The 26,653-nt window shown below is 46.1% G+C and overlaps 1 protein-coding gene across 6 annotated transcripts in view; it reads right to left on the reverse strand.

The window, feature by feature from the left end:
• Window positions 1-26,653, reverse strand: part of LOC128346964 (transmembrane protein 68-like) — a 45,499-nt gene that overhangs the window by 15,718 nt on the left and 3,128 nt on the right. For 2 of the 6 annotated variants that reach the window (XM_053300825.1, XM_053300820.1), the window contains exons 1-3: window positions 21,457-21,661; window positions 11,027-11,140; window positions 8,742-9,097 (exon numbers count right to left, since the gene is read on the reverse strand). In XM_053300825.1, coding sequence (XP_053156800.1) covers window positions 8,742-9,097; window positions 11,027-11,136 — 466 coding nt within the window. In that variant the 5' untranslated portion in view covers window positions 11,137-11,140; window positions 21,457-21,661. Of the gene's footprint in view, window positions 1-8,741; window positions 9,098-11,026; window positions 11,141-19,715; window positions 20,058-21,456; window positions 21,662-26,653 lie in introns of those variants that run through there. The other 4 variants (XM_053300823.1, XM_053300821.1, XM_053300822.1 and 1 more) reach the window with 3 other exon arrangements.

A 26,653-nucleotide genomic window follows, 5' to 3' on the forward strand; every position in this document is an offset into this window, starting at 1 on the left:
TATTAAAAAGGCATAGGGCAGCATCAAGATTATTATTTACTTTAAGAGGCCTCATTGCTGGGGACCCAAAAAGTTCAATTTTGGATCCAGCTGTCCAGAGAACATTATTCCAGAAGGAATAATGTTCTCTGGACCAACGGATCAATAACTGAATGCCATCACAAACATTTTGTTTGGGAAAACCAAACACGGAGGCTGTTCTCACGAACAGCCAAAGCAGACTAAGACAGCCAATCCTACTCTTGGCTGCTCATGAGAAGCAGCAGGAGGTGAGTGGCTGCTACAGTCACAGCAAACCCACCTGAGGAGCCCTCCTTCAAAATGAGGTAAAGAGAGCAAGTGCTCTCTTAACCTCATTTTTTTGGTTGTGTGTCAGCCATGGGGGAATCCCCATAATTCATCAGACACTCATGCAGTGCATTAGGGGTGTTTCAGGGGGCAGGACGCCACTTCCCATCCCCTGTTGGGAAGCAGTGCCGGCAGCTATCAGGAATCGTGTGGGTGGGCAATTCTCTGCTTTCCCTTGAGCCTTTTCTCACCGATTGTGAGAAAGGCTCACTGCCTTCCTAAGTAAGAAGCCCATCCTCACTGTCAAGCATGGTAGTGGAGACATCATGGTTTGGGGCTGCTTTGCTGCATCAGAACCTGGATGGCTTGCCATCATTGATAGAACAATGAATTCAGCTGCGTATCAGAAAATTCTAGGTGACAACGTCGTGCCATTTGTCTGCGGGCGAAAGCTTAGCCAGAAGAGGAGCATGCAGCAAGACGACGACCCTACACATTCAAGTCAGTCCACCACACAATGGCTGAAGAAGAAGTGATTTTGCGTTTTGGGTGGTTAAAAAAGTCCCGACCTAAACCCTGTTGGAAGGTTGTGGCAAGACCTGATGTGAACTATTCATGCAAGGAAGCCTTCAACTGTCACAGAGCGGAAACAGTTTTGTGCAGAAGAATGGGCCAAGCTGATGTGAGAGACTGATCTCCAATTCCAGGAAACATTTAGTTTCAGTTATTGCTGCCCCAGGAGGTGCCACCAGTTACTAAATGCACAGGTCACAGACTTTTCCACACATGGATATTTGTTGTTGACTCTTTCTGTTGAGTGAATATTCAAAATAGATCCTTTTTGCCCGAATTACTTATTCATTCATGTTGCCTTTCCCTTATATCAGAGTTTACCATAGGATCTAATCATGTTTGAGTAAGAATTGGCCATCCTCCTGGAATTCACACACCTTTTCTCAGCCATTTCAGAAAAAAGCAACCCACCATTTAAAAACCAGCATTTAAAAACAAGAAAGCAACTCTTAAAAACCACATTTTAGGCATTTAAAATGATGCACCCTGAGAAGTCTTCTTTTCTTCTCTTCATGTGGCATGCTAAAATAAAGAAATTCCACCTCACACTGGCAGGTCCACCACAGCTTTGCTGAGAGCCTGCATATGGCAAGGTTCTCAGACACGTGGTGCCATCAGACCACTAACTCATCACTAGCAGTGCATACGTGTATGATACGTGTGTGTGTGTGTGTGTGTGTGTGTGTGTGTGTGTGTGTGTGTGTACTAGGTAAAACAATTTGTGAAGCACTGATGCAGGACCTGGTTGGCTGAGCCTCCTGCACCCCAGACAAGGCACCAAGGCATCCCCGCTTGAACCACTGGGTGGAATAAGCAGGAGGAACTGCCGGCTGTGTTGGCACTGCCTGGGATGCCATGCTGCTGGACTGGAATACAAACAGCTGCAGCTGACACGCAATCAAATAAATGAAATTAAGCGATCGCTCGCTCCCTTCACCTCATTTAAGAGGGAGGCTCCACAGGCGGGTTTGCCGCTATGTAGCTGCCTGGATCGGGTCCAATCCCGTCAGTTCACACCGGGCTTGGTTCCCTTAGCCTGGTTCTGCATGCTCGTGTGAATAGCCTCACTGAATAAGGGATATTTTTGTACCTGCCCTCCCATACCGCAGATGGGAGTGCATTGAAACGAGTTTGAGAGCATATTCTCCTGTATTTAAGAACTACAAGAAAATTTAAATTTCTGTTAGGCGAAACCTCAAATAATTGCAGGCTATAAATCGATCTGTTAGACAAATGAGTATGTTCTTCTTGGTAAACCACATCCAGTATCTTCTGTTTAAGAGGAAACTTAGCTCACTCGTAGCCCCAATCCTACAAGAGGTAAAACCCCGTCACATCAAACTGGCCTTTCATTAATTCAGCAAGCCAAAGCGGATTTCACTATCATCCAGGCCTGGATTCCTGGGGATGTGATATTGTAGGCTAATCTGCTTCAACACAGAATTTGAAGGAGGTTGAAAGAGCTAGGAGAAATATAAATACAGCCATGGGTAGGGACATGGTTGCAACCAAGGGTGGCTTCATTTCACAAGGAATCGTCGTTCACTCTTTATGCCTCTTTTGGCCAGGTGGTTCATTTGTCCATGAAGGGTTGTGGCCTCTATTTGGCAGATCTGAAGCAGGGCTTGCTGACTTTCTGGAGGCGTGGGGGATGAGGCCAAGTGGGGCTGACTTCCCCTTTTGGCAGGTGTAGTGCAGGCAGGCAGATAAGTAGACGGGTTGGTATTAGTGAGCACTCTTGGCAGTTTGAAAGGGTGGAATGGTTAATCAGTCCTTAGAGGCTTAGTGGCTCAGGGGCTACGAATCTTCATTCCACCTTCTTCAGGGCTTCACAAACCTCAAAGGCTGTGCATCTGGGGTGGCGGGGTGAGGCCCTAGAAGTAACCCTGTTGGGAGCAGGCTGCAATGCTCTCCCTGCAAGGGAGAGAGGGAGCACACAGCCCCTCACAACTTAACCAACAGAGGCAACTCCTGGTTCAACTCTGAGGTCATGGAACAATCGGGAGTGTGGAGGAGGAGAGATGTCACACACAACTGCAGTTTTATAAGTTTTATTAAGGCAAATGGTTACATCTAAGCAATTAAGCATGCAAGCAAAATCAATCAATTAGTTTTCTTCCCCACCGTAGTGTAGTGTTTTCAATAACAGTTAAAATCATTTTCCCTCACTAGAAATGAACAGCAGTTGAAATCATTTTCTCTCACACTAGCAATGAACCTTGTGTGTGTGTTATCTCGCAGCTGTTCTCTAGCTAAGACACAACATTTATGGTTTTGAGTTTAAGTAGAGAGAGGGAGAAAAGAGAGCAAAAATCCAGGCATGAGAAAAAGGAAGGGGGAAAGGGGTGAGGAGGAAAGAGCAGAGAAGGAAGGAGGTGCCCATTCTAGCCTCGGGCCAGCAGTCCAGAGTGAATGAGCTGAGAACAGAGAAAGGGGAGGAGGGACGGGGGAGAGAGGGCTGATGTGAGTAAGCTGACTTATTGAAAGCTGACAGGCACAGGCTAAGGAAGAGACAGAGACTTTTCTGGGAAGCAGAAGGAGGTGAGAAAGACAAGGACAAGGGTGTTGGGGAGTTGGGCAGGGATGTAAGTTTAGAAGATGCTTGGCTGAAGGCAACATCTGCAAGTATAATTATCGGATCCTGTAGGCCAGCATCGGCTGTGAGATTCAGGAATGGAGATCTTGAGTGCACAGAGAGGCTTCCACCTGTCCAGGTGGCTTGGCAGAGTAATCAAATATGCAGAAATGGAAGTCCCTTTGATCTTAGAGACCGGAGCAACTTCAGCAATCTGTTAGGCATGAGTTGCCTTCATAGGATAGGGGTTACATGCTACTCCTCTCATGGAGTGGGAGCATGCCTTCCCTTGTTCTCCTTTACTGGGTGTTGGTGTGCGGGTTGGATGGAGAGACCCCCCTCCTTCGTCTCTTCCTCCCTGTCTGACTGTGTGTGTGTGCGTGTGTGTGCATGTGTGTGTGTGGCCTCTTTATACCCTTTTCCAGGCCCATTATCCATATCTCATATCAGAAACAGTCATATCATTACTCTCTATGTCTCCAGTCTTATATCAGCAACTCCGCTTCTCCCCAGAACTCTTTTACCATATTTGGTGAAGGAGTCGGCCATTCTTGGGGTTCGTATCCATCTCTTGTTTACTAAATCAAATGGAGCTGTTTCCCTTTTGATGTTCTCAAAACATTCCTATCTCTGTCCAGATTGACAGGTTTGTGGTCATTTCGAAGCAGATTAGGCACCTTTTAGTCCCAAGAAATGTGTTAAGAGATAACATGCAAAGAGCTTCAGCAACTAATTGTTTGTAAATATTGGTTGATTGATTAAGTGCCGTCAAGTCAGTGTTGACTCTTAGCAACCACAGAGATAGATTCTTTCCAGGATGATCTGTCTTCAACTTGGCCTTTAAGGTATCTCAGTGGTGCATTCATTGCTGTTGTAATTGAGTCCAGCCACCTTGCTGCTGGTCATCCTCTTCTTCTCTTGCCTTCAACTTTCTCCAGCATTATAGACTTCTCAAGGGAGCTGGGTCTTCGCATAATGTGTCCAAAGTATGATAGTTTGAGCCTGATCATTTGTGCCTTGAGTTAAAATTCTAGATGTATATGTTCTATGATCCATTTGTTTGTTTCCCTGGCTCTCCATGGTATCCTCAAAAGTCTTCTTCAACACCAAAGTTCAGAAGCGTCAATACTTTTTCTATCCTGCTTCTTCAAAGTCCAGCTTTCACATCCATAGAGTGCCATGGGGAAAACCATTGTCTGAACAATTCTAATCTTTGTAGATATAGACGTATCACAGCATCTAAATATCCTTTCCAAGGCCTTCATTGATACCCTACCAAGTGCTAGTCTGTGGCGTATTTCTTGACTGCTGGATCCTTTACTGTTGATCCTAAAAGGCAGAAGCTATCCAGCACTTCAATGTCTTCATTGTCAATTCTGAGGCTGGTTCCTGTACCCATTGTCATTAGTTTAGACTTCTTTACATTTAATTGTAGACACCCATTTTTTCAGTGTGCTCCTTGACTTTTATTACTAGAGCTTGCAGATCATCTGCATTCTCAGCTATCAGAGAGGTGTCATCCGCATAGCACTGGTTATTGATATTTCTTCCTCAAACTTTAAAACCACGCTTATCTTCTTCCAGGCAAGCTTCTCTCAGTATTTGTTCAACATATAAACTGAATAAAGAGGGAGAAAGTATACAGACTTTTCTTACTCCTTTGCCGACCTGGAACCAGTCTGTTTTACCATGTTCTGTCTGGACTGTGGCTTCCTGCCCTGTGAATAGGTTTCTCATGAGAGCAATGAGATGTTCTGGAACACCCATTTTCCTAAGGATATTCCACAACTTGACATGGTCGACACTATCAAAGGCTTTTCTGTAGTCAATAAAGCACATATCGACTTCTTTCTGGTATTCTTTGGCTTTCTCAATTATCCAGCGTGCATCAGCAATGATGTCTCTTGTTCCTGGGCCTTTTCTGAAACCAGCTTGAATATCCAGCATTTCCCTTTCCACGTAGGGCTCTAATCTGTGTTGGATGATCCTGAGCATTATTTTGCTAGCATGTGAAATTAAGGATATTGTGCGATGGTTTGCCCAGCCTATTAAGTCTCCTTTCTTTGGTATGGCTATGTAGACTGACCTCTTCCAATCTGTTGGCCACTGTGTTGTCTTCCAAATTTGCTGGCATAATTTGATTAGAGCCTTCACTGATTCTTCTTCTGTTGCCTGCCATATTTCTGTAGCTATGCCATCAATTCCTGTAGCCTTCTGACTTGGTAATGACCGGAGTGCTGATCTAACTTCATCTTCCCATACTAGAGGTTCTTGCAAGTAGGGAATATCTTCTAGAGTATCTTGGAAGTTGATGTCCCTACTGTACAGATTTTCAGTATACTCCTTCCATCTCTGTTTGATCTTCTCTGAATCAGTTACTATCTGTCCTTTGGCATCCCTTAACATACTAATTTGAGGTTGGATCCTCCCTCTGAGTTCAGAGATCTTTTGGAAAACTTGCCTTGTTTTTCCGTGTCCATTTCCATCCTCAGGGTCTTTGCAGATGTCATTGTAGTATTGCTCCTTATCTCTTCTAACAGCTTTCTGAAATTCCCTATTAAGTTCCTTCCTGAGGTCTTTATCTTTCTTGACTTTGGCTTCTCTCCTCTTCTGGGCAATTTCCACCATCTGTTCTGACAACCATCTTGCTTTTCTCTGTTTCTTGGTCTTTGGCAGTCTCTTTTCACATTCATCCTTAACAACTTCTTTGATTTCATTCCACAGTTCCTCTGGTTCCCTATCAATGAGGTTCAGAACTTCAAAGCAGTTCCTGGTGTTCTCCTTGAAAATGGTGGGTACATTCTCAAGATCATATTGTGGAAGCTGGATAGCTTTGTTTTTCCGCTCTAGCTTGACTTTGAACTTGCACATGAACAGTTTGTTATCTGTTCCACAATTGGCCCCCAGCCATATCTTTGCTGTTGTAACTGAGCTCTTCCACCTCCTTGTACCAATAATGCAATCAATTTGATTTCTGTGTACTCTATCTGGTGATGTCCATGTATATAGGTGCCACTTTGGTTGTTTGAAGAATGTGTTAGCAATGAAGAGAACATTGGCTTGGCAGAAACTAAGAAGTCATTCTCCTGCTTCGTTTCTGTTTCCTGGGCCATATAAGCCGACTTCCTCCTTACCTTTCCCAACTTTGGCATTCCAGTCTCCAACCACCAGCACCACATCTTGCTTGCATGTTCTGTCAATTTCAGACTGAACTTGAGCATAAAACTTATCCACTTCCTCTTCTTCTGCATCAGTTGTTGGGGCATAGACTTGAAGAACTCTCATGTTAAAGGGTTTTCCATGAAATCTAATTAATATTAGTCAGTCACTAACCGCATTGTACCTAAGAACTGTCATTGCTATATCGTTCCTGACTATGACAGCAACACCGTTCCTTCTTTGGTTTTTGTGTCCTGAGTAGTAAACGGTATGATTTTCTGGAAAGTGTCCCATTCCAGTCCATTTTAATTCACTGATGCCCAAGATATCAATCAATAGTCAATTCATTTCATCTTTCACTGTATCGAGCTTTCCCATATTCATGCTTCTTACGTTCGATGTTCCCATTGTAATTCTGTCTTTGCAGCTTTGGATTTTCTTTTCTTGCACGGCAACATTACCTGCTAGACATCCAAAAGGCTTTAGTTTAACTGGATAAGCACCATTGGTACTTTGAGAGATCCTCAGGTCTTCCTCAGTAGCATGTTGAGTACCATCCGACCTGAGGGGCCCATCATCCGGCATGACATCGACAATTATTCTATTTTGTCTATCCATGTGGTTTTCTTGGTAAAATACAGGAGTGGTTTACCATTGCCTTCTCCCACACAGTATGAAATGATGCCTTTGTCATTGTCACTGAAGTGATTGTCCGCCTCCAGCACCTTTCTATATCGCTGCTCTCCAATATAGGTGCCTGCTTGATTTATGTGGGCAGCTGGGATGACCTTCATGCTTTGGGTGACCCTAAGAGTATACCTCCCAGAGTACTTCACTCATCCCTCCCAGAAACACACACACACACCCCGCCATGATGAGGCCACAAAATATGTAGGTACTGATATCTATGTGTTGCTTCCTTAGACCTTCTAAGTATGATTACTCTCAACATTAGCAAATTTCAAGCTGAGTCCCATAATTACCCTTGGCATAGCACAATGCATAAACAAGTTTCAGAGCAGGGAGGGGCGAGTCTTTCCCCTCTTGTCAGGCCTTGAATATAGAATAAACTATTCAATTCAGTTACTTTTGCTCAGCAGAGCCAAAGTTCACACTCTAGTTTCTTGCAAAATGACCATCCCAGATATAGGCCTAAGCTTAGACCTTTGGGCCCTCAGTACTGGTCCCAATTCAACCAGTGTGTTCACCACAGTTCTAACCATCAGGGTTGGCAAAGATGAGTAGGAAGCAGGCTTGCACTGCTTCTCCCTTTGAGCCAGGGTGTGTCACCCATAGGAGGCTTGGGGAAGGATGTAAAGCTCTGACCTCCAATCTTTCTTAGACCTGCACTAACTATCCAGTTCTACAATTTGTTTACATTTCAATAAAGTTGTGTCCCTTTCATCCAGTTATCTGTGTGTATGTCACCCTTGCAGCTTGGGTGTAGGGGCAAACTGCTTGTCCAGTTCTGACTCCTGATGTGGAAAGAAGAAGAGTAGCACTATATCTTGATTTATATAAAGCAATTAAATGTTCTTGAAATGCCACTTGGCTTTGCCCCCCCCCCGCCCCGCCCCCGCCCCAGTCATCAATGGCTTAATGGGGGTTGCCGGCATTGAAGTGATTGTATGAACCTATGCCGAGGTGGTTTGTGACCTGAGATTCCCACCTTAGCATAGGTTCATACAATCACTTCAATGCTAGTATCCACATTAAACCTAGATTCAAAAGATTGTGTGAACAAGCCTGTATAGGCAGGCCTGCTCAACTTAGGCTGTCAAGCTCTATCTGGACTAAAATGCCCATAGTCCCCAGCTATAGTGGCCAATAGTCAGATATTATGGGAATTCTAGGCCAACATCTGCAGGAGGGCTGAAGTTGAGCAGCCCTGCTATAGTGCAATTCTACTGGATTCAGACCAAGAAATGAAATAAAACACCTGCCTTCCTTAAATTCTGTATTTGTATCTATTATACTAGCTACAACATAAAATACTCAACTGAAAATCAAACGACATGCTAATTGTCTGTTGCAGCAAACTAAGAGGGTAGCTGGATTTTCATTATTCTAGACTCAAGGGATATTGCATCAGAGAACTGTTTGAGACTTTTGCCCCTTAAAGGTTATGAGAGGAAATCATGCTTACCATGTCCCACTTTTCCTCCGATATCTGAAATGAACGCCACGATTTGCCTTGGCTTGTCCCATTGTTTGTTATTGATATCTACTGAAAATTTACCAATTTTTCCGTAAATGACATAAATGGCATTACCCACATAGCAAAAACAGATCACAATGATCAATGGATAATACAGTATAATTGGAATCACTGTCAATCCCAAGTGATAAGGAAAAAAGACTGAATAACATTCCAAAATATAAGTCATCCAAGGAGTGGACTCTTGTCCTAAGGTATAGTTTGCGTTTTCTCCTGTCATCTTTGGTATAAAAGACAAATCAAGTGAAATTCTGTTCACAAAGGTAATTTCTTCACTTTTATCCCTGGGGGGAAAAAAGAAGAAGATCCTATTAACTGGACCACGGTGTTGTGGAACCAATTATACCTATGCTTTCATTAATGTTTCTTAATTGTCATATGATTATTGAACATTTTATAAAAAATACATTACACACATACATTTAATACTTAACACACACATTAATCACTTGACTTGGAAGAGAAAAGAGAAGAGAAGAGAAGAGAAGAGAAGAGAAGAGAAGAGAAGAGAAGAGAAGAGAAGAGAAGAGAAGAGAAGAAGGCAAAACCTGAACATGTTTTGTGATTTGCTCGTGTGTGCTTTTCTTATCCCAGTTTTGAGGCAAAGATTGTGTACAGAAGAGGCTAGCAGCAATTATAATGCAAACTACTGGGTTTCCTCATAAGCAAGCATGCATGTTGAGTATCCCTTATCCGGACATCCGAAATCTGGAATGCTCCAAAATCCAGACACCACACCGTAACAAAAACAAAAAAACAAAAAACCTCAGCTCACTCGCTCGCAGATTCCCAGTATTGCTGCTTTTAAACATGCAGTCAAAACTTACTTACACCGCATCCTGCTTGGGGTCAGAAGTGCTCTGCCCTCCTCCGCCAGAGAGGGTACCAAGGTCCTGAACCCTCTTGCAATAAATCCCCTCAACCACGTGGTCCCGTCCTCCAAGATAGGAGGATCCGCCATGACCTGCCTGTTCAGGGGGTTACTCACCACTACCAGAGTGGAGTTTCTCCCAAGTTCGTCCTCCAGATGGGTCGCCATTGCTGGAAGGGTGGTAGGTGTTTGGGGAGGCTCTGTGTCCTCCCTCTCTACAAGTGTGGCAGCCTCCAGGTTGTGGGCGGCAAGATGGCGCCCATCAGTATGCGTCCTATCGTGGCTGTTCGCCTTGCTCCCCTTCTGATAGAAAGCGCAGAAGAGCCTCTGCAGTGTGAGCGAGCGCCATGTTAGGCAAGCGGAGGGTTTTGAACTCGGACTGAGGTTCCGTGAGGGAAAAATTTGAGCAGACAATAAAATATGGTAACCTTTCATGTTTAGACTTGGATCCCATGCCCAAGATATCACATTATGCAAATATGAGAGCCAGCGTGGTGTAGTGGTTAGAGTGCTGGACTAGGACCGGGGAGACCCGAGTTCAAATCCTCATTCAGCAATGATACTAGCTGGGTGACTCTGGGCCAGTCACTTCTCTCTCAGCCTAACCTACTTCACAGGGTTGTTGTGAAAGAGAAACTCAAGTATGTAGTACACCGCTCTGGGCTCCTTGGAGGAAGAGTGGGATATAAATACAAATAATTAATAATAATAATAATAATAATAATAATAATAATAATAATATTCCCAAATCCAGAAAAGTCCAAAATCCGGAACACTTCTAGTCCCAAGCAGTCCGGATAAGGGATACTCAACTTGTATTTTCTCCCTGGCAAACCACCATCAATGCAGTGAACACTCTGAATTACCAAAGTACAAGCATGATAGGGATGTTGGCCCTCTCTCTCTCTCTTCAGTAGCTGCCTCTCAGGCTCTGCTTGCAGAGAGAAGTCCTACCACCAGCCCGAGGCTGGAATCTGCATTACTAGTTTGCTAGTCTGGGCAAGCGGCAAAAAATAAGGATTACCAGGTTTCCTGAGTGTATATATATTTTGTTTAGCTGCTTTGAAGATTGACAGCTTTCAGGATTGCCAGTTCCTGCAGCGAAAGCCTATAGCATAGTTTGGGGAGGCAGGAGAAGGGAATCATCCCTTCTAACAGAAATGCTCTGCTCAGGACAATATTTAAGGAAATGTAACAAACATGTACAAAATTAACTTCAGAAAAGTTGATCATGGATCAGAAAGGTTAATCAAAAAACCACCAACCAGATTCTCCCCCACTTCCAAGAAATGGTGGGAATTGGCAAGCCAGTCCCATCCTCCCCAAATTCCCATCCGATTACCTCTTTCCACTGGCAGCTCTTCCAGTGTCTCTGACTATGCTTTCATTTCTCCCTGAGCCCTTATATTTTCTTGTACAACCCGGAGGGTGGAGTGTACAGCTGCACACCATTTATCTATAATTAAAATGAATGAATCAGTTAGGAAACTAGAATTTATGTCATCATCCAGTAGCGTAGCAACATAGATGATAACCAATTGGTAGATTGTTTGGTAACACACAGAAGAGGAGACCTGGACTTGTGGTAGCAAGCATGACCTGTCCCCTTAGCTAAGCAGGATCCACCCTGGTTGCATATGAATGGGAGACTTGATGTGTGGGCACTGTAAGATATTCCCCTTAGGGGATGGAGCCACTCTGGAAAGAGCAGAAGGTTCCAAGTTCCTTCCCTGGCTTCTCCAATATGGGGCTGAGAGCGACTCCTGCCTGCATCCTTGGAGAAGCCACTGCCAGTCTAAGTAGACAATACTGAGCTAGATGGACCAACGGTCTGACTCAGTATTTGGCAGCTTCCTATGTTCCTATGTTCCTGCTGTAGTTGCTGCTGCTGCTGGCCTTCACAGCTGCAAACCCAGCTACCTGACGGCCTCCTATCCTCCCTGTCCTGCACACATGGGGCCAGGGCCAGGAGCACAGCACACTACCTACCTCTGGAGACACCTGACGTCCTCTGTCCCTCCACCCTTGTGAGGAGTAATGATGTCATTGACCAGTGGCCACAAAGGCAGGTGGTGTGCAACCCCATCCCAGCTCCTGGTCCATTGGGCAACCTGTCTTCACGAAATATGGGTCTCCCAGTGGTGGTTCTGCACTGTCATCATCAATGCTGTTGCAAGAGCACTGAGTCTCTCTTTAACTTTCATGCCGACCATGGTGAGAGCAGTTTGCAGTGCCCCCTTGTTTAATGAGAGAAAGGTCTCAAGTGTATGGGAACAATTCTGAGCTACACCCCTGACTTCAGAACACTCCCTGGCACCTAATCTTAATTGGAGTGAGTGGCGGTGGTGGCAGCATACATTCACAATCTTTCTCTCAAGAAAGCTCAGATGTTAGTGATGGAGGCAACCGTCCACCCCATCTGTACCCCCCCCCCACTGCCAACTGATATCCAGTGGTACACTGCCTCTTACTCTGGAGATTCCATGCAGCTGTCCTAACTATTTGCTGGTGAGAGATGCACCCATTTTCATGAAGTTGTCCAATCTAAGACCATCTAAGCCAATAGCCATTTCCAAATCCTGTAGCACTGAATTCCATAAGCAGTGACTGAAGAAAAATGTACTTCATTCAGTATTTTAGATGAAATAAGTTAAAGTGTGAGGGAGGAGTCCTCCAGCATTCTTAATCTACTATAGATATGTGTATTCAGTTGATATTAAAAAGACACAGAATGATTAGAAGGCAAACTATTTATGAGCTGCATCTACATATTTAGAGAAAAGAGGTATTTATGTTGGGTTTTATGATTTCATAAGAATTTTTTTGGGGGGAATTAAAAATTCAAAAAATGCTTTGCTAAACTTTGCTATAAGTATTCACATACGAATATAAAATGCCTCCAGAGAAATAATTTTTAATTAACATCACTTATTCTTAGAGGTGGTGCATGTTATTCAGATAGCATCACTCATAACCAGGGTATAATTAGTGCTGCTAGCATAAGACATCCATTTCTTTTAAGCCCCAGATTTCTTCTAACTTGAAAGCACTAGGGGGGAAACAATGACTAACCATAGTACAATCTGTCTGGATCTGAGGAGGAATGGTTTGTACACGTGCTATTGCCCTCCAGAACAAAACGCTGACAGTGACTGGGAGTTGCAGAAGGAAATCAGGGAGGCGTCAAGGAGAGGCAGGGCAGTAATAATGGGTGACTCCAATTACCCACACATAGACTGGGTAAATTCAGTCAGGTAATGACAAAGAGGTCAAATTTCTAAATATGTTGAATGACTATGCCCTAGAACAGTTGGTCTTGGAACCAACCAGAGAGAAGGTGACCTTAATCTTATTTATTTGTTATTTCTCTGTGTGAAACACCCTGAGCCATTTTTGGAAGGGCAGTACAGAAATCAAATAAATAGTTAATTAAATAAGTAAGTAAGTAAATGCTGAGTGGCACCCAGGACCTGGTGTGTGACGATGGAGCCTACGCGGGGAGCCCGTGGCAAGAATAGCCCTGTGTCACCCCGGCCCCCATAACTAGTCAGAATCCCGGCTGCCGGCAAGAGGAGGCGTGATTTCCACCCGCCTCCTTGATTAAAGCCCAAGAGGGTCGAAAATACAGCCAGCTCCCCGCCGAAAATCAAATCAAAACGCCGCGGAATAAAGCTCCAAACCCCTCTTTCCCGCCAAGATCCAAACCTCATCCCTCCACATACACACGGGAACAAGTTGTATGATGGAGAAAGAATTTCGCACACATCTATTCCCTCAAACAATGGGGCGGGGGGGACCCATCAGAACCAAAAATGTCAATCTCACCATCCCTCCAGGTAGTTTTTTTCCTAGCAGGGAACACGGTGGGCTGCGCAGGCGCGAAATGCAAAGGTTGGTCACGTTAAGTGTTTGGACAGAACAAACTGTAGTTGGCTCCAAACACGTGGCCAGTGCTTGGCGGGAATTTGCAAGCACCGCTGCAGAGGGGCAGACACCGAGAAGAGCGGCGGGTGTGTGAAGGGTTAGGACTTAGGAGCCCTTGCAAGCGGAAGGTGGTGCGCTCTTACTGCAGTCCAAGGGGGTGCTGGAAAGCTGAGCCCCCCCCCCAGAGGTGTAACTAGGGAAAACGGTGGGGGCCGCCTGCTTTGAGGGGAACCTCCTGCTCCCGCCCCTCTGCCGCCCTCCACAGCCTACAGGGCAAACTCCTCAGGGGGCTCTTTTCCCTCCCAGCCCCAGCCCGCGCTCCCTGCCCTTCCCTTCCCTCGCTCGCCTCTCCGGGGAAGTGCACTTACTTTCCTTTGGAGCTCGCAGCTGGTTGCAGCGGGATCCCGGCTCTGCTTCGCTCCAGCCAGCAGGAGGAGGAGGCAGTTCAGCAGCAAGCCAGCCCTGGTGTTGTTGTGCCGTACACCCCTAGTTAACCATCAGCGGAGCATCAAGCAAAGCGGGAGGGGGCCCCGCAGCCAAAAGCAGAAGGGGAGAGGAGGACTGCTAGGAACTTAGAAGCTGAGAAGGAGCGAGGGGAGGGGTCTGAGAGGCACTTGCACCCAGCCCTCCGCTTGTTGCTCATGTGGAGTGATTAAGACATGGCTCCGCTCTTCCGCTGCCAGGAGCCAATGGTGGGAGAGCGCCCACCCCACCCGTAAAGATCTCGTCTGGCAAGTCGCGCCTGCGCCGAGGGGGGGGAGGGGCGCCACCGCCGCCCGACTCAATTTTTTTTTACAAAAAAAATTGGGGAAAGGAAGGGGATGGGCAGAGGCACTTTTTGGTGCCCCCTACCAAGTGGCACCTGGGGCATGTGCCCCCCCTGCCCCCCCTATCGTTACGCCCCTGAGTTACTCAAAACCACAATACTAGAAGCCCAGTTCGATTGTATACCAAAAAAAGAGGAAAGGTGCCACTAAGTCCAGGAGGATGCCAACATTGCTAACAAGTAAAGTCAAGGAAGCCATAAAAGGGAAGAAGACTTCCTTCTGAAATTGGAAGGCCTGTCCAAATAAAGAGAACAAAAAGGAACACAAACTCATGCAAAAGAAATGTAAGGTGACAATAAGGGAGGCGAAAAGAGATTGAGGGACATTTAGCTAAACGTATCAAGGGGAATAATAAAAACTTATTTAAATACATCAGAAGCAGGAAACTTTCCAGGGAGGTGTTTGGACCTGGAGACAATGAGGGTGTGAAAGAGATTATTAAGGTGGATATGGAAGTTGCAGAGAAGCTAAATGAGTTATTTGCGTCCGTCTTCACGGCAGAGGATACCGAGCATATACCTGTTCCTGAACCAGGCTTTTTGGGGATGGAGGCTAAAAAACTAGAAGTGACAAGAGATGATGTTCTAAACTGTCTGGAAAAACTGAAAACTAGCAAATTGCCATGGCCAGATGGCATCCATCCAAGAGTCCTCAAAGAACTCAAATGTAAAATTGCCGGCCTCTTTGCTAAAATATATAACTTATCCCTGCAATCGGACTCTGTTCCGAAGGACTGGAAAGTAGCAAAAGTAACACCGATTTTCATTAAGGGATCCTGGGGTGATATGGGAAATTACAGGCCGGTTAGCTTAATGTCTGTTCCAGGCAAATTGATGGAAATAATCCTTAAGGATAAAATTGTAAAGCACATAGAACAAACAGGCCCTGTTGGGAATAAACCAGCATGGCTTCTGCAAAGGTAAATCTTGCCTCACAAACCTTTTGGAGTTCTTTGAGAATGTGAACAAGTGTGTGGATCAAGGTGATCCAGTTGACACATTATACCCGGACTTCCAAAAAGCTTTCGACAAAGTTCCTTATCAAAGACACCTGAGGAAACTTAGCAGTCATGTGATAAGGGGACAAGTACATGTGTGGATTGCTAAATGGTTGAAGGACAGGAAACTGAGGGTAGGTATAAATGGAGAGTTTTCACAATGGAGGGAAGTAAGAAGTGGGTCCCCCAGGGATCTGTACTGGGAATGGTGCTTTTTAATTTATTCATAAATGATCTAGAAGTAGGGGTAAGCAGCGAGGTGGCCAAATTTGCAGATGATACTAAACTCTTTCGGGTAGTGAAATCCAAAACTAATTGTGATGAGCTCCAGAAGGATCTCTCCAAATTGGGTGAGTGGGCAACAAACTGGCAAATGCGGTTCAGTGTTGGCAAGTGTAAAGTGATGCACATTGGGACAAAAAAACCCCAACTTCAAGTATATATTGATGGGATCTGAGCTGTCAGTGACTGACCAGGAAAGGGATCTTGAGTTTGGCATGGACAGCTCATTAAAAATGTCAACTCAATGTGTGGCAGCTGTGAAAAAGGCCAATTCCATGCTAGGGATCATTAGGAGGGGGATTGAAAATAAAACAGCCAATATTATGATGTCCTTATACAAATAGATGGTGCGGCCACACCTGGAGTACTGCATACAATTCTGGTTTCCACATCTAAAAAAGGACACTGTAGAACTGGAAAAGTTGCAGAAGAGGGTAACCAAGATGATCATGGGCCTAGAGCACCTTTCTTATGAGGCATGTCTACAACACCTGGGGCTACTTAGTTTAGAAAAAAGATGACTGTGGGGAGACATGATAGAGGTCAATAAAATTATGCATGGTGTGGAGAAACTGAAGTTCTTCTCACTCTCACATAACATTAGAACCAGGAATCATCCCATGAAATTGATTGCTATGAAATTCAGGACCAACAAACGGAAGTACATTTTCACACAATGCATAAACAACTTGTGGATTTCTCCGCCCAACAACTTGGATGGCCATAAGAGGTGTTTGGATAACCTCATGGAGGAGAGGTCTATCAACAGCTACTAGTTGGAGGGCTATAGGCCACTTCCAGCCTCAAAGGCAGGATGCCTCTGAGTACCAGTTGCAGGCGAGTAACAGCAGGAGAGAGGGCATGTCCTCAACTACTGCCTGTAGGCTTCCAGTGGCATCTGGTGGGCCAATGTATGAAACAATATGCTGGACTAGATGGGCCTTGGGCCTGATCCAGCAGGGCTGTTCTTACATTCTTATGCATAAGTGGTGACATATTGGTCATTAGGGTTGTGCACAATCATACAGTTCTGTTTAGATCAGGTCCAATCCAATCCCAAAGCACAGATGTTGTTTTTGAGTCATTTGGACCATTTAGAATTTTGGAATCGAACATGATCCAATGTGGAACCCATTCCCCCCCAAGCAAATATCTCCATAGAAGTCTATGGGGAAAGTTTTTAAAAAGCTGCAGAAAGGTCTAGAAAGAGAGGCTTGAAAGTTGGCACAGAAATAGGTAAAGATGGCCAGACTCTGAGGCTCTTCACACGATTAATGTGAAGAGCCGTAAGGGGGTTTGCGGGGTGAGCGGGCTTAGCCTGCTCTTCCCGCAGATGATCACAAGGCAGCTCTGGGCGGCCAGATCGGTTGCCCATATGACTGCCAGCTCCTTCATGGATCCGGCAGGGACTGTGGGAATCAGGAACCATGTGGCCCCCGGATGTTTGATGCCCTGTGTGAGTTCGCGGGACATCCTGGAGAGACCCCCGAGGGGTATTTATGAGGAATCAGGAGGCAAAGGGGACTCTTGCCAGTATTTGTAGCTCTGAAATGCTCCAAAATTCCCTGAATGATGTTGGAGAAACTGCGAACCAAAATAGGCACCCCTACATCGGGTTCAGGCCACCTTTAGTGGTGCAGCAGGGAAATGCTTGACTAACAAGCAGAAGATTGCCGGTTCATATCCCCACTCATACTATATCGGGAAGCTGTGATATAGGAATATGTTGAAGATGTTGAAAGAACTGTGCTGGAGGAGGCAATGGTAAACCCCTCCTCTATTCTACCAAAGACAACCACAGGGCTCTGTGGGTGCCAGGAGTCAAAATTGACTTGACAGCACACTTTACCTTTACATCAGGTTCAGATTATTTCTGATGCCCTCCAAAATGGCCCAAATTGGACCACTCCTGACCTTCCCAATCCTGTTTTGCACAGCCCTATTGGACAGTTGCCTCTCAGGGTTACATCTCTCCTTCCATACCTGAGTGTACCTTTGCATTGTTGCTACTTGTTTTTTGGTCACTTTTCTAGTGGCATTGCAGCAGCATTCTTGTTCTCCTTCTAACTGGAGCAAAGATGGTTATCACAAGGGCAGCCCTGCTTGCCAGACCTGCAATATTTTCCTATCTGGTCTGAGGGAGGAGAGCTGATCTTGTCATAGCAAGCATGAATTGTCCCCTTTGCTAAGCAAGCTCTGCCCTGGTTTTCATTTGAATGGGAGACTATATGTGTGAGCACTGCAAGATATTCCCCTTGGGGAAGGTCGCTGCTCTGGTGAGAGTATCTGCCTGCTTGCATGCAGAAGGTTCCAAGTTCCCACCCTGGCATCTCCAAGATAGGGCTGAGATAGACTCTTGCCTGCAACGGAGTAGCTCCTGCCTGCCTGTGCAGGCAATACTGAGCTAGATGGACAAATGGTCTAACTTGGTCTAAAGCAGCTTCCTGTGTTCCTCTCAGTTCTACCCATAGTGGGAGCTTAAAATCAGGCAGTGTTGGTCCTCCTACCAGAGGCATAACTAGGGAAAATGGTGCCTAGGGAAAGCACTGAAATTGCCCCCCTCCCCCAACATCCAACATCTGACACGCACTCTCTCCATCCAAGCATGTAACTCAGCTTTCTCGTCCAGCATGATTAGCTTTTACTAAGCTGTTCCTATTTCTGTGCAAGCAACTCAAAGTAAATTTGCTTACAATTATGAATTATGATTCCATGTGGTTTCTTCCATGTGACATGGAAGAAACCACATGGAATCATAAGTCATAATTGTAAGCAAATTTCCCTTTTTGCACTTGCAATATATATTTTTAGTGAACATAAAAAGACTCACTTGATCTTTTAAATGTTTAGAAGTATATACTTTCTCCCCCTGCCCCAACCTACAATTAATTCCAGCTATTTTTTTTCAAGGGCTACTAGTTTTATTTACAAACTGTTTGGCAGCACCATGCTTAAATAATCACTAATTGCTCCTAATGATAGTTTTATTCACTGTTCATCTGATTTTCAGTCTTTTTTTTCCAGTTCAAATTTTATTGAGTTTTAACAATAATAATAACCATAACAATCATCACAATCATAATGAACACAAATTGACTTCCTGCGCACCTCTTTTCGTGATACTAGCTATAAATTTTACCCTTATAGTAATATTAATTAAACACAAATACAAATTTAAACCTTCCACCACCATTAATCAGCCCAACCTGCATTTGAGATTTCAAATCCTGCTGTAAGATCCATAGTAGGGAAATAATTCTTTAAATAAACCAAAAAGAGTTTCCAGTCTTCCTTGAAATGTTCTAAACTTTGGTCTCTAATCAGTGTTGTAAGTTTTGCCATTTCCACATATTCTAAAGTTTTTATCAGCCAATCTTCTTTTGAAGGCAGTTCATTAGTCTTCCATTTCTGTGCATATAATATTCTGGCCGCCGTAGAAGCATACATTTAAAAAGTTAAATTATTTGTAGAAATTGCTCCTTGTGTTATTCCTAGCAGGAAGGATTCTGGCTTCTTAGGAAATGTCGGTTTAAGTATCTTCTTCAATTCATTGTATATCATGTCCCAATAGGCCTTAGCCCTCCCACAGGTCCACTACATATGCATCTGATTTTCAGTTTAGTTAATTAAATTGGTGGAGGTTTAGACTTTCCTGATGGGCTGAAGCAACTAATCCACTTTGACGATTGCACGGAATTAAATTAGCATGCATTACATAGTGAAAAAGTTCAGGGTGGGGAAAATGGAGGGGGGGATGTGGAACCTTGCTATGATAGCAAGGTTCTACATCCCCTTGAACTTTTTCAGTTAAAACGTGGTTAGATTATAGGGGAGGAAAGACTTGAATGAGCAAAAAGGGAAACTGCTGGCAAGAAATACAACTGGAAACTTCCCCCTTCTATGCTGAGCTGGGCTGGCGCCGGGCAGCAGCAGGCAAACTGTGGCTGAGGAGAACAGCCCGCCCCTCCTCCTCCCCCCCTCCATTCCCTTTCCCAACTAACCTGATGCAAGAGGAAATCTGTCTGTGCCTGTTACAGGAATGAGTTGGGCAGAGGAGAACAAGAAGGACAAATGGTGCTCACGGCGGGCATGAAAGGACAGCTGCTGGCCGGCTAAGCAGGCGCAGCAACAAGATCTCCCAGAGAGATCCCAGGGGCTGGAAAGAGCAGACCAGACAAGCAGGGTCTGTGCAGTGCACTCCGGCTGTGTCCGCAGGGTGACACTGTTTGTTCCCAAGACTTTTGGGACAAAATACAGACAGCCTGCCCTGCTCCCGACTCAACCCCTCACTGAATCCCGGCTTCTCTATGCGGCGGCAGCACGCCACACACACACACACACACACAAACTTCTCCCTTAGACAGACGCTGCCTGTGCTGGCAGTTAACAATTAGAAAGAGACGCTTCCAGCTTTCCCCCCACCCGCCCCCTCAGCTTCTGACACCACCACATCTCCTTGGGCAGGAGTCACTGTTGCTTCTTCCCCCACCTTGCTGCCCTTGCCTGGGCTCTGGAGAAGAGCGCGGGGGAAAGGGAGAGCCTGCCCGGGGTGGGGTAGCGGCAGCCCCGCAGCTGCAGGGCGGGAAAGAACACACAGCAGCGGCAATAGCAAGAACAGCTGCCGCCACCGGCTCAGTCTCTTCTCCATCGGGCACCGGCACTTGCCATGCAGGCAGCAGGAGGAGAGAAGCAGCAGCAGCAGCAGCACCCCTCCAGTTGCAGTAGCAGCCGCCACCGCCGCCCAGCGCCTCTCCGGCACTTCTCCGTCTCGGGCAGTAGTGTGGGCAGACTGACGTGTGTGAAGGGGCAAAGGAGGAATTCAAGCTTCGATATGGACAGACTTTGAACGGAGAATCAGGCGGGGGTCGGTGGTGTGCACTCAAGTTAGAAAAGGCTCCAATATCGAAGCTTGAATTCCTCCTCTGCCCCTTCACACACGCATTAGGCAGAGAGAGGGCAGAGGGGCTGTGGCGGAACGACATGGATGGATGGAAATTTGATCACCAAAGCAGAGAAAGAGGGTTCGGGTCACCTGCCGCCACCCCGCGGGACACCCCCGCCAGAGAAGCCAGCTAACCGTTTCCTCGACCCCCTCCCTCCCCCCACCTCCTGGGGTAAACAACTTTTTTAAAAAGAGAAAAACAAACACACACAAATGCAAGCGAGAACAAGAGTGTTTTCAACACCCCCGTCAGGAGGAAGCAGCAGAGTGGGTTTGTTTGCGCTCCCCGGGGCCCACCGCACCGGACCCTTCCAGAGCTAGCTTGCTTAGCACACGTGGTGACATTTTAAAAGACTCAGAACCAAGTGAAGTAACTACCTTTTCCTGCACACAAACCCACTTGACTGACTTGAAAGAGATATTAGGTGGTTGTCACTAGCAGCAGCAGCAGAGCAGCTAGCAACAAGCTGATTGATCCGGGAATCGGATCACGGATGGTATGGCGGCCCCAAAGCGCCACCTCCGCCTCAGCAACAAGAAGTCCCCGACAACTGCCGCCACCCCAACGCACTACCCCAGCACCAAGAGATGTAAACAAACAGGCAACAACAACAGCAACTCCGGCCGCCGCCGCCCCAACGCCACACCACCCCCTCTCAGTCTCAGCCAGATTCAAGCAAGTAGCAAGCAAACAACAACAGCCACCCCCAGCCCCCGCCGCCTCTGAGACCCCCGCCCTCAGCCAAGCCAGCTCCAAGCAACAAGCCCCCCTGTAAATTAATAGAAAAATACACACACACCTTGGTCTTCTTGGATGAATGCACACACTTTATTGTAGTTGTTGAGAGGAACAACAGCAAGGCTCCTCTGTTCTGCTCCAGTCCTGGCTCATCGTCGTCCTCCTCGTGCTCCCTCCTGGAGCAGCAAACATACGCTCTACTCCCGCCAGCCACCACAGCGTGCTATGCAGCACCCGGTGATTCGGCGCATGCGCAAGTGGTGGGGGCGGGGCGGGCATGCCAGGAGGAAGAGGTCAGTCATCGGGCAGACAGCTGAGCTCGCTGGGGCGCCGCTGCGGCCCGCCCAAGCTAAACTAAAAATTTTGGGTGGGTGGGGGCAGCACGCGGGGGGGGTCCACATGGCACTTCTGCATCCCCTGCCAAGTGGCACCCAGGGCACGTGCCCTGCCTGCCCCCCCACAAGTTACGCCCCTGCCTCCTACTCAACAAGCAGCTATGATGGACCAATCAAGTGTCCTCATAAGTCCCTTCTCCTTTCTCAAAAGGTCCAGCCAGGCAACAGTGACTTTTCAGTGCTTTTGTCTTCTGTGTCAATGGCTCCCAGAAAGAGAAGGCAAATGCTCTTAAATTGTTTTTAAAATGTAACCAGAATGCACAATACAGGCATATTGAATGTACAATACAGTACATTGCAGCAAATACAGATGATATTCTGCAACATCGTGCACTCTTCCTGGTACAGCCCCTAAATGCAGATGACCTTACTTACTATTAAACCCTTGTCCAAAGGATCCAGCATTTTCATGGTTCAGCCACTAAAACTGGCCCCAGTGGGAGACACAAATCCTATAGTTGGTTTGTTTGACCAAGACTGTATTGAAGCAAAAAAAAAAAAAGGACCTGGTTGTTACAAAATTTGATTTGTATAGGGCAAATGCGGATGTTGTAACGGCCCAAGTGATATTGATCAGAAAAAGCAATATAAAGTAGGGATGTGCACAAAATAATTTGTGCAATTTGATTTGAACTTGAATCTGCTGCCCTTGAATCAGGGTAGATTTGATTTGCATTCTATTCAGATTCAAATTTGAATTGATTTGAATTTGATTTTAATGAGATAGGGTGCAGCAAGGCAGGTTGGGTGCCATGGGTGCTGCCTACCACCCAAACTGCAAAACAATTGGGCAAACAATTGATTTTTAAAGGATTCTGATTTATTGTGTTTTAAGTGGTTTTGTATTTTTCTGTCATAGGGAATAAAGGGGATTCAAAGAATCCCTGTTAATTCTCATAGGTAGTACCTAGCTGCTCGAAAGCAGGTTGGGGGTAAAACGCCATGGGTGCCAACTATCACCCAAACCACAAGGCAGTGGGGCACCCTGGCAATTCTTAGGGAATGTTTATGTATTTTAGAATCTCTGGTGTTAACTAACATTTTCTCATAACTAGCTGAACCTGCACAGAACATCTGTGTGCTAGGACCTTGTTGCTCTCCTTGCCCCACCTGCCACAGCCCGTTTTATTGCCCAGTGTCAGCCACCCACTTTCAGCCGCCTCCTCCCCGCCGCTCACTCACCCTCCTTGCTGCTCACTTGCTCACTCCCTGCTTGCTTGCCTGCTCCCCGCCACTCATTTGCTGAATCCCCGAACCCATCAAGCCAACTCACACACCCCTACACTGTAAGCCAGTTCACACACCCCTACATCCCTATTTGCTACAGCATATTCACGCTGTGCACCCCAAGTACCATTATCATGAAAGTTTATGTCCAAGTACTAATAACTCTTAACCTGCTCAATCCAACTCCCATTAGTTTGCTATTTATGTTCCTTAGATCTATTGGCAAATACCATAACCTTAGTTTTCTTTTGTATCTATAACTAAAGACTCCTAATCATAGAACTGTGTGATTCTTCGCAACACTCTAGGGGTGTGCACAGAACCAGCTGGTCTGGTTCATTTCAAGTCCGGGCCAGACCCGAACCAGACCGGGCATGTTTAGTCAGGCACCCCCTGGACCGCCCCCCCCCAGTTCAGTTCGGTCTGGAAGGTTCGTGAACATATTTTTAAAGAAATTATTATTTTTTTGCTACTTACCCCCTTCAGGGGAGTTGTTGGAGGTGGTGGTGGTGGGGTCCGCAGCAGTTCCCCCTCCCCCTGCTGGCCTCCCTCATAGCTGCCTCTGGCTGTTCGGCTGACTCTTTGGCTCATTCTGGCCTTCCCCCCCCTGGCACAGCGGCCATTTTAGAGGCCACCGTGCCTGTGCAGAGGCCAATTGTGGGCCACACAGAGGCCAATTGCGCGAGCATGGGGGCCTCCAAAATGGCCACCATGCCGGAGGTGGAAGGCCCGAATGGGCTGAAAAGCCGGCTGAATGGCCGGAGACGGCTATAAGGGAGGATGGCATGGGAAGGGGGAACCTCTGCGGACCCACCCACCCACTCTCCGCTGCCTCCAACAACTCCCCCAAAGGTGGTAAGTAGTAAAAAAAAAAATATTCCACGAATCCCCCGAACAGTCGGGGGGTGTTTGGTCCGGGGTCAGACCAAGCAGGGAATGGTTCAGTTCAGCCCTGAACTGTCGAACTGAACATGTTCAACATCAAACACACTCAGCGTTGAACCTGTTTGCTCATTCCTACAGCACTGTCCTCATGCCAACTAATGTCCATTGTCTTTGATAGTATAGCCCCAATCAGCGGCATAATTGGGTCTGCCTGCTAGCTTAGGTAGGTGGAAATCAGGATTGTACAAAGGGGGGGGGAATTATACAGCCTTATAATTGCTTAACCCCAAGGTTAAGGTTAAGCAACTATAAGCCTTTCACCTACCTCCCATGGTTGGGCAAGGTGATTGAGAGGGTGGTGGAGTTTCAGCTCCAGGCAGTTGTGGATGAAGCAGATTATCTAGCCCCATTTCAAACTGGCTTTCATGCCGGTTATGGGGTAGAGACTGCCTTGGTCAGCCTGATGGATAATCTCCAATTAGGAATTGACAGAGGGAGTGTGACTGTGTTAGTCCTTTCGGATTTCTTGGCAGCTTTCAATACATCAACCATGGTATCCTTCTGGACCATCTGAAGGGGATGGGTATAGGATGCACTATTTTACAGTGGTTCCACTCATACCTCTCTGGCAGATTTCAGAGGATGTTGTTTGGAGACTGTTCTACAAAGCGAGACTTTTATATGGTGTTCCTCAGGGTTCAATTTTCTCTCCAATGCTTTTAAAAATCTACATGAATTGTAACATCTAATGTAGGCTTCTTTAAAGGAAGTCTAACAATTGCCTCCTTAAGACAAGGAGGCATCAGAGAAGCTTTTATGATCTCAACTAGACTCTCTCCAATAATCTCCTTGCAAGACAGTATAACATAGGAAGCTGCCATATACTGAGTCAGACTATTGGTCTGTCAAGCTCAGTATTGTATTCACAGACTGGCAGCGGCTTCTCCAAGATTGCGGGCAGCGCACTCATGCAGTGCATTAGGGGAGCTCCAGGGGCAGAGCGAAGGGGGGAGGTAACGTGTCCCAACACCCTGACCTTGGAGCAACCAGCAGCAACCAGTGATCATCTGGGTGGGCAATCTGCCCATCCAGAGGCAAGGAAAACAGCCTTCGAAGGGTGGCAATATTTATTACTTTATTTTATTTCATTTTATTATTTTATTTTATTTATCAAATTTATATACCGCCCAGACTTTTATCTCTGGGTGGTTAATAGTTAGATAAAATAATTTTAAAACAATTAAAACACATTTTTTTAAAAAATCCAACAATTTAAAATCAGCCAGAAAATTAAAACCTACAAATTTTTAAAAACTGGAAAAGCTTGGGAGATGGATTTTTAGATGTTTTTTTAAAAATTGCCAGCGATGGGGAGGCGTATTCCACAATCTCGGGGCAGCAACCAGACGATCTGGCGGTAACTGGAGAAGGACCTCCTCAATGGGCGCTCATAGTGAAGAAGACACTCTCTTAAATACCCAGGGCCTAAGCCATTTAGGGCTTTATAAGTTATAACTAGCACTTTGTATTTTGCCCGGAAACCTATTGGCAGCCAATGTAGCTCCATCAGCAAGGGAGTAATGTGGTCTCTCCAAGATGACCCAGAGACCAACCTAGCTGCCGCATTCTGAACCAACTGAAATTTCCGGACTATGTACAAAGGAAGCCCCATGTAGAGGGGGCTTGACATTACAGAAGTCAAGTCTGGAGGTTGCCAACAAATGTACCACTGTTGAGGTCATTGATCTCGAGAAACGGGCACAGCTGGCGTATCAACTGAAGCTGATAGAAAGCACCTCTGGCCACTGCCTCAACCTGAGAAACCAGGGAGAGGTGTGAATTCAGAAGTACTCCCAGACTGTGGACCTGGTCCTTCTGGTGACGTGTGACCCCATCTAGAACAGGTAGGTCAAAATAGTCTCTAGAGTTCTGACCCCGCACAATAAGTACCTCCGTCTTATCAGCTTCAGTTTATTCTCCCTCATCAAGCCCATTATTGCTTCCAGGCAGGCATTCAGGGAAGAAATGCCAGCTCCTGAAGAGGTTGACATGGAGAAGTAGATCTGGGTGTCATCAGTGTACTGATAACACCTGGCTCCAAATCCTCTGATGATCTCTCCCAGCAGTTTCATGTAGGTGTTAAAAAGTATTGGAGCGAGTATGGAGCTTTGAGGGACACCATACTTATGCTCAGATTTCAAAGAGCAACAGTCTCCAATTGACACCATCTGGAATTCGTCCGAGAGGTAAGAGCGGAACAACCATAAAACAGTGCCTCCCACCCCACAACACTCTCAGACGTTCCAGAAGCATACTATGGTTGATAGTATCAAAAGCCACCAAGAGGTCCAAAAAGCCCAACAGAGTCACACTTCCTCTGTAAATGCCCAATTGGAGATCATCCATCAGGCCAACCAAGGCAGTCTCCACCCCATAGCCTGTCTGAAAACCAGTCTGAAAAGGGTCTAGATTATCAGTTCCTTCTAAGACTGCCTGTTGCTAAGAGGCCACCACCCTCTCAATTACCTTGCCCAACCATGGGAGGTTGGAAACAGGTTTATAGTTGCTCAACTCTGAGGGATCTAATGCAGGCTTCTTCAAAGGAGATCTAATAATTGCCTCCTTAAGAGAACGAGGCATCCTGCCTCCCTCAGAGAAGCATTTATGATTTCCACCAGGCCACCTACAACAGCTAGATAGAACAAGCCAGCTAGATAGAACAAGCCATGTTGGACAAGAGTAAAAGAAACA

The sequence above is a fragment of the Hemicordylus capensis genome, chromosome 2 (genome assembly GCF_027244095.1).
Source record: "Hemicordylus capensis ecotype Gifberg chromosome 2, rHemCap1.1.pri, whole genome shotgun sequence".
Taxonomy (NCBI): domain Eukaryota; kingdom Metazoa; phylum Chordata; class Lepidosauria; order Squamata; family Cordylidae; genus Hemicordylus; species Hemicordylus capensis.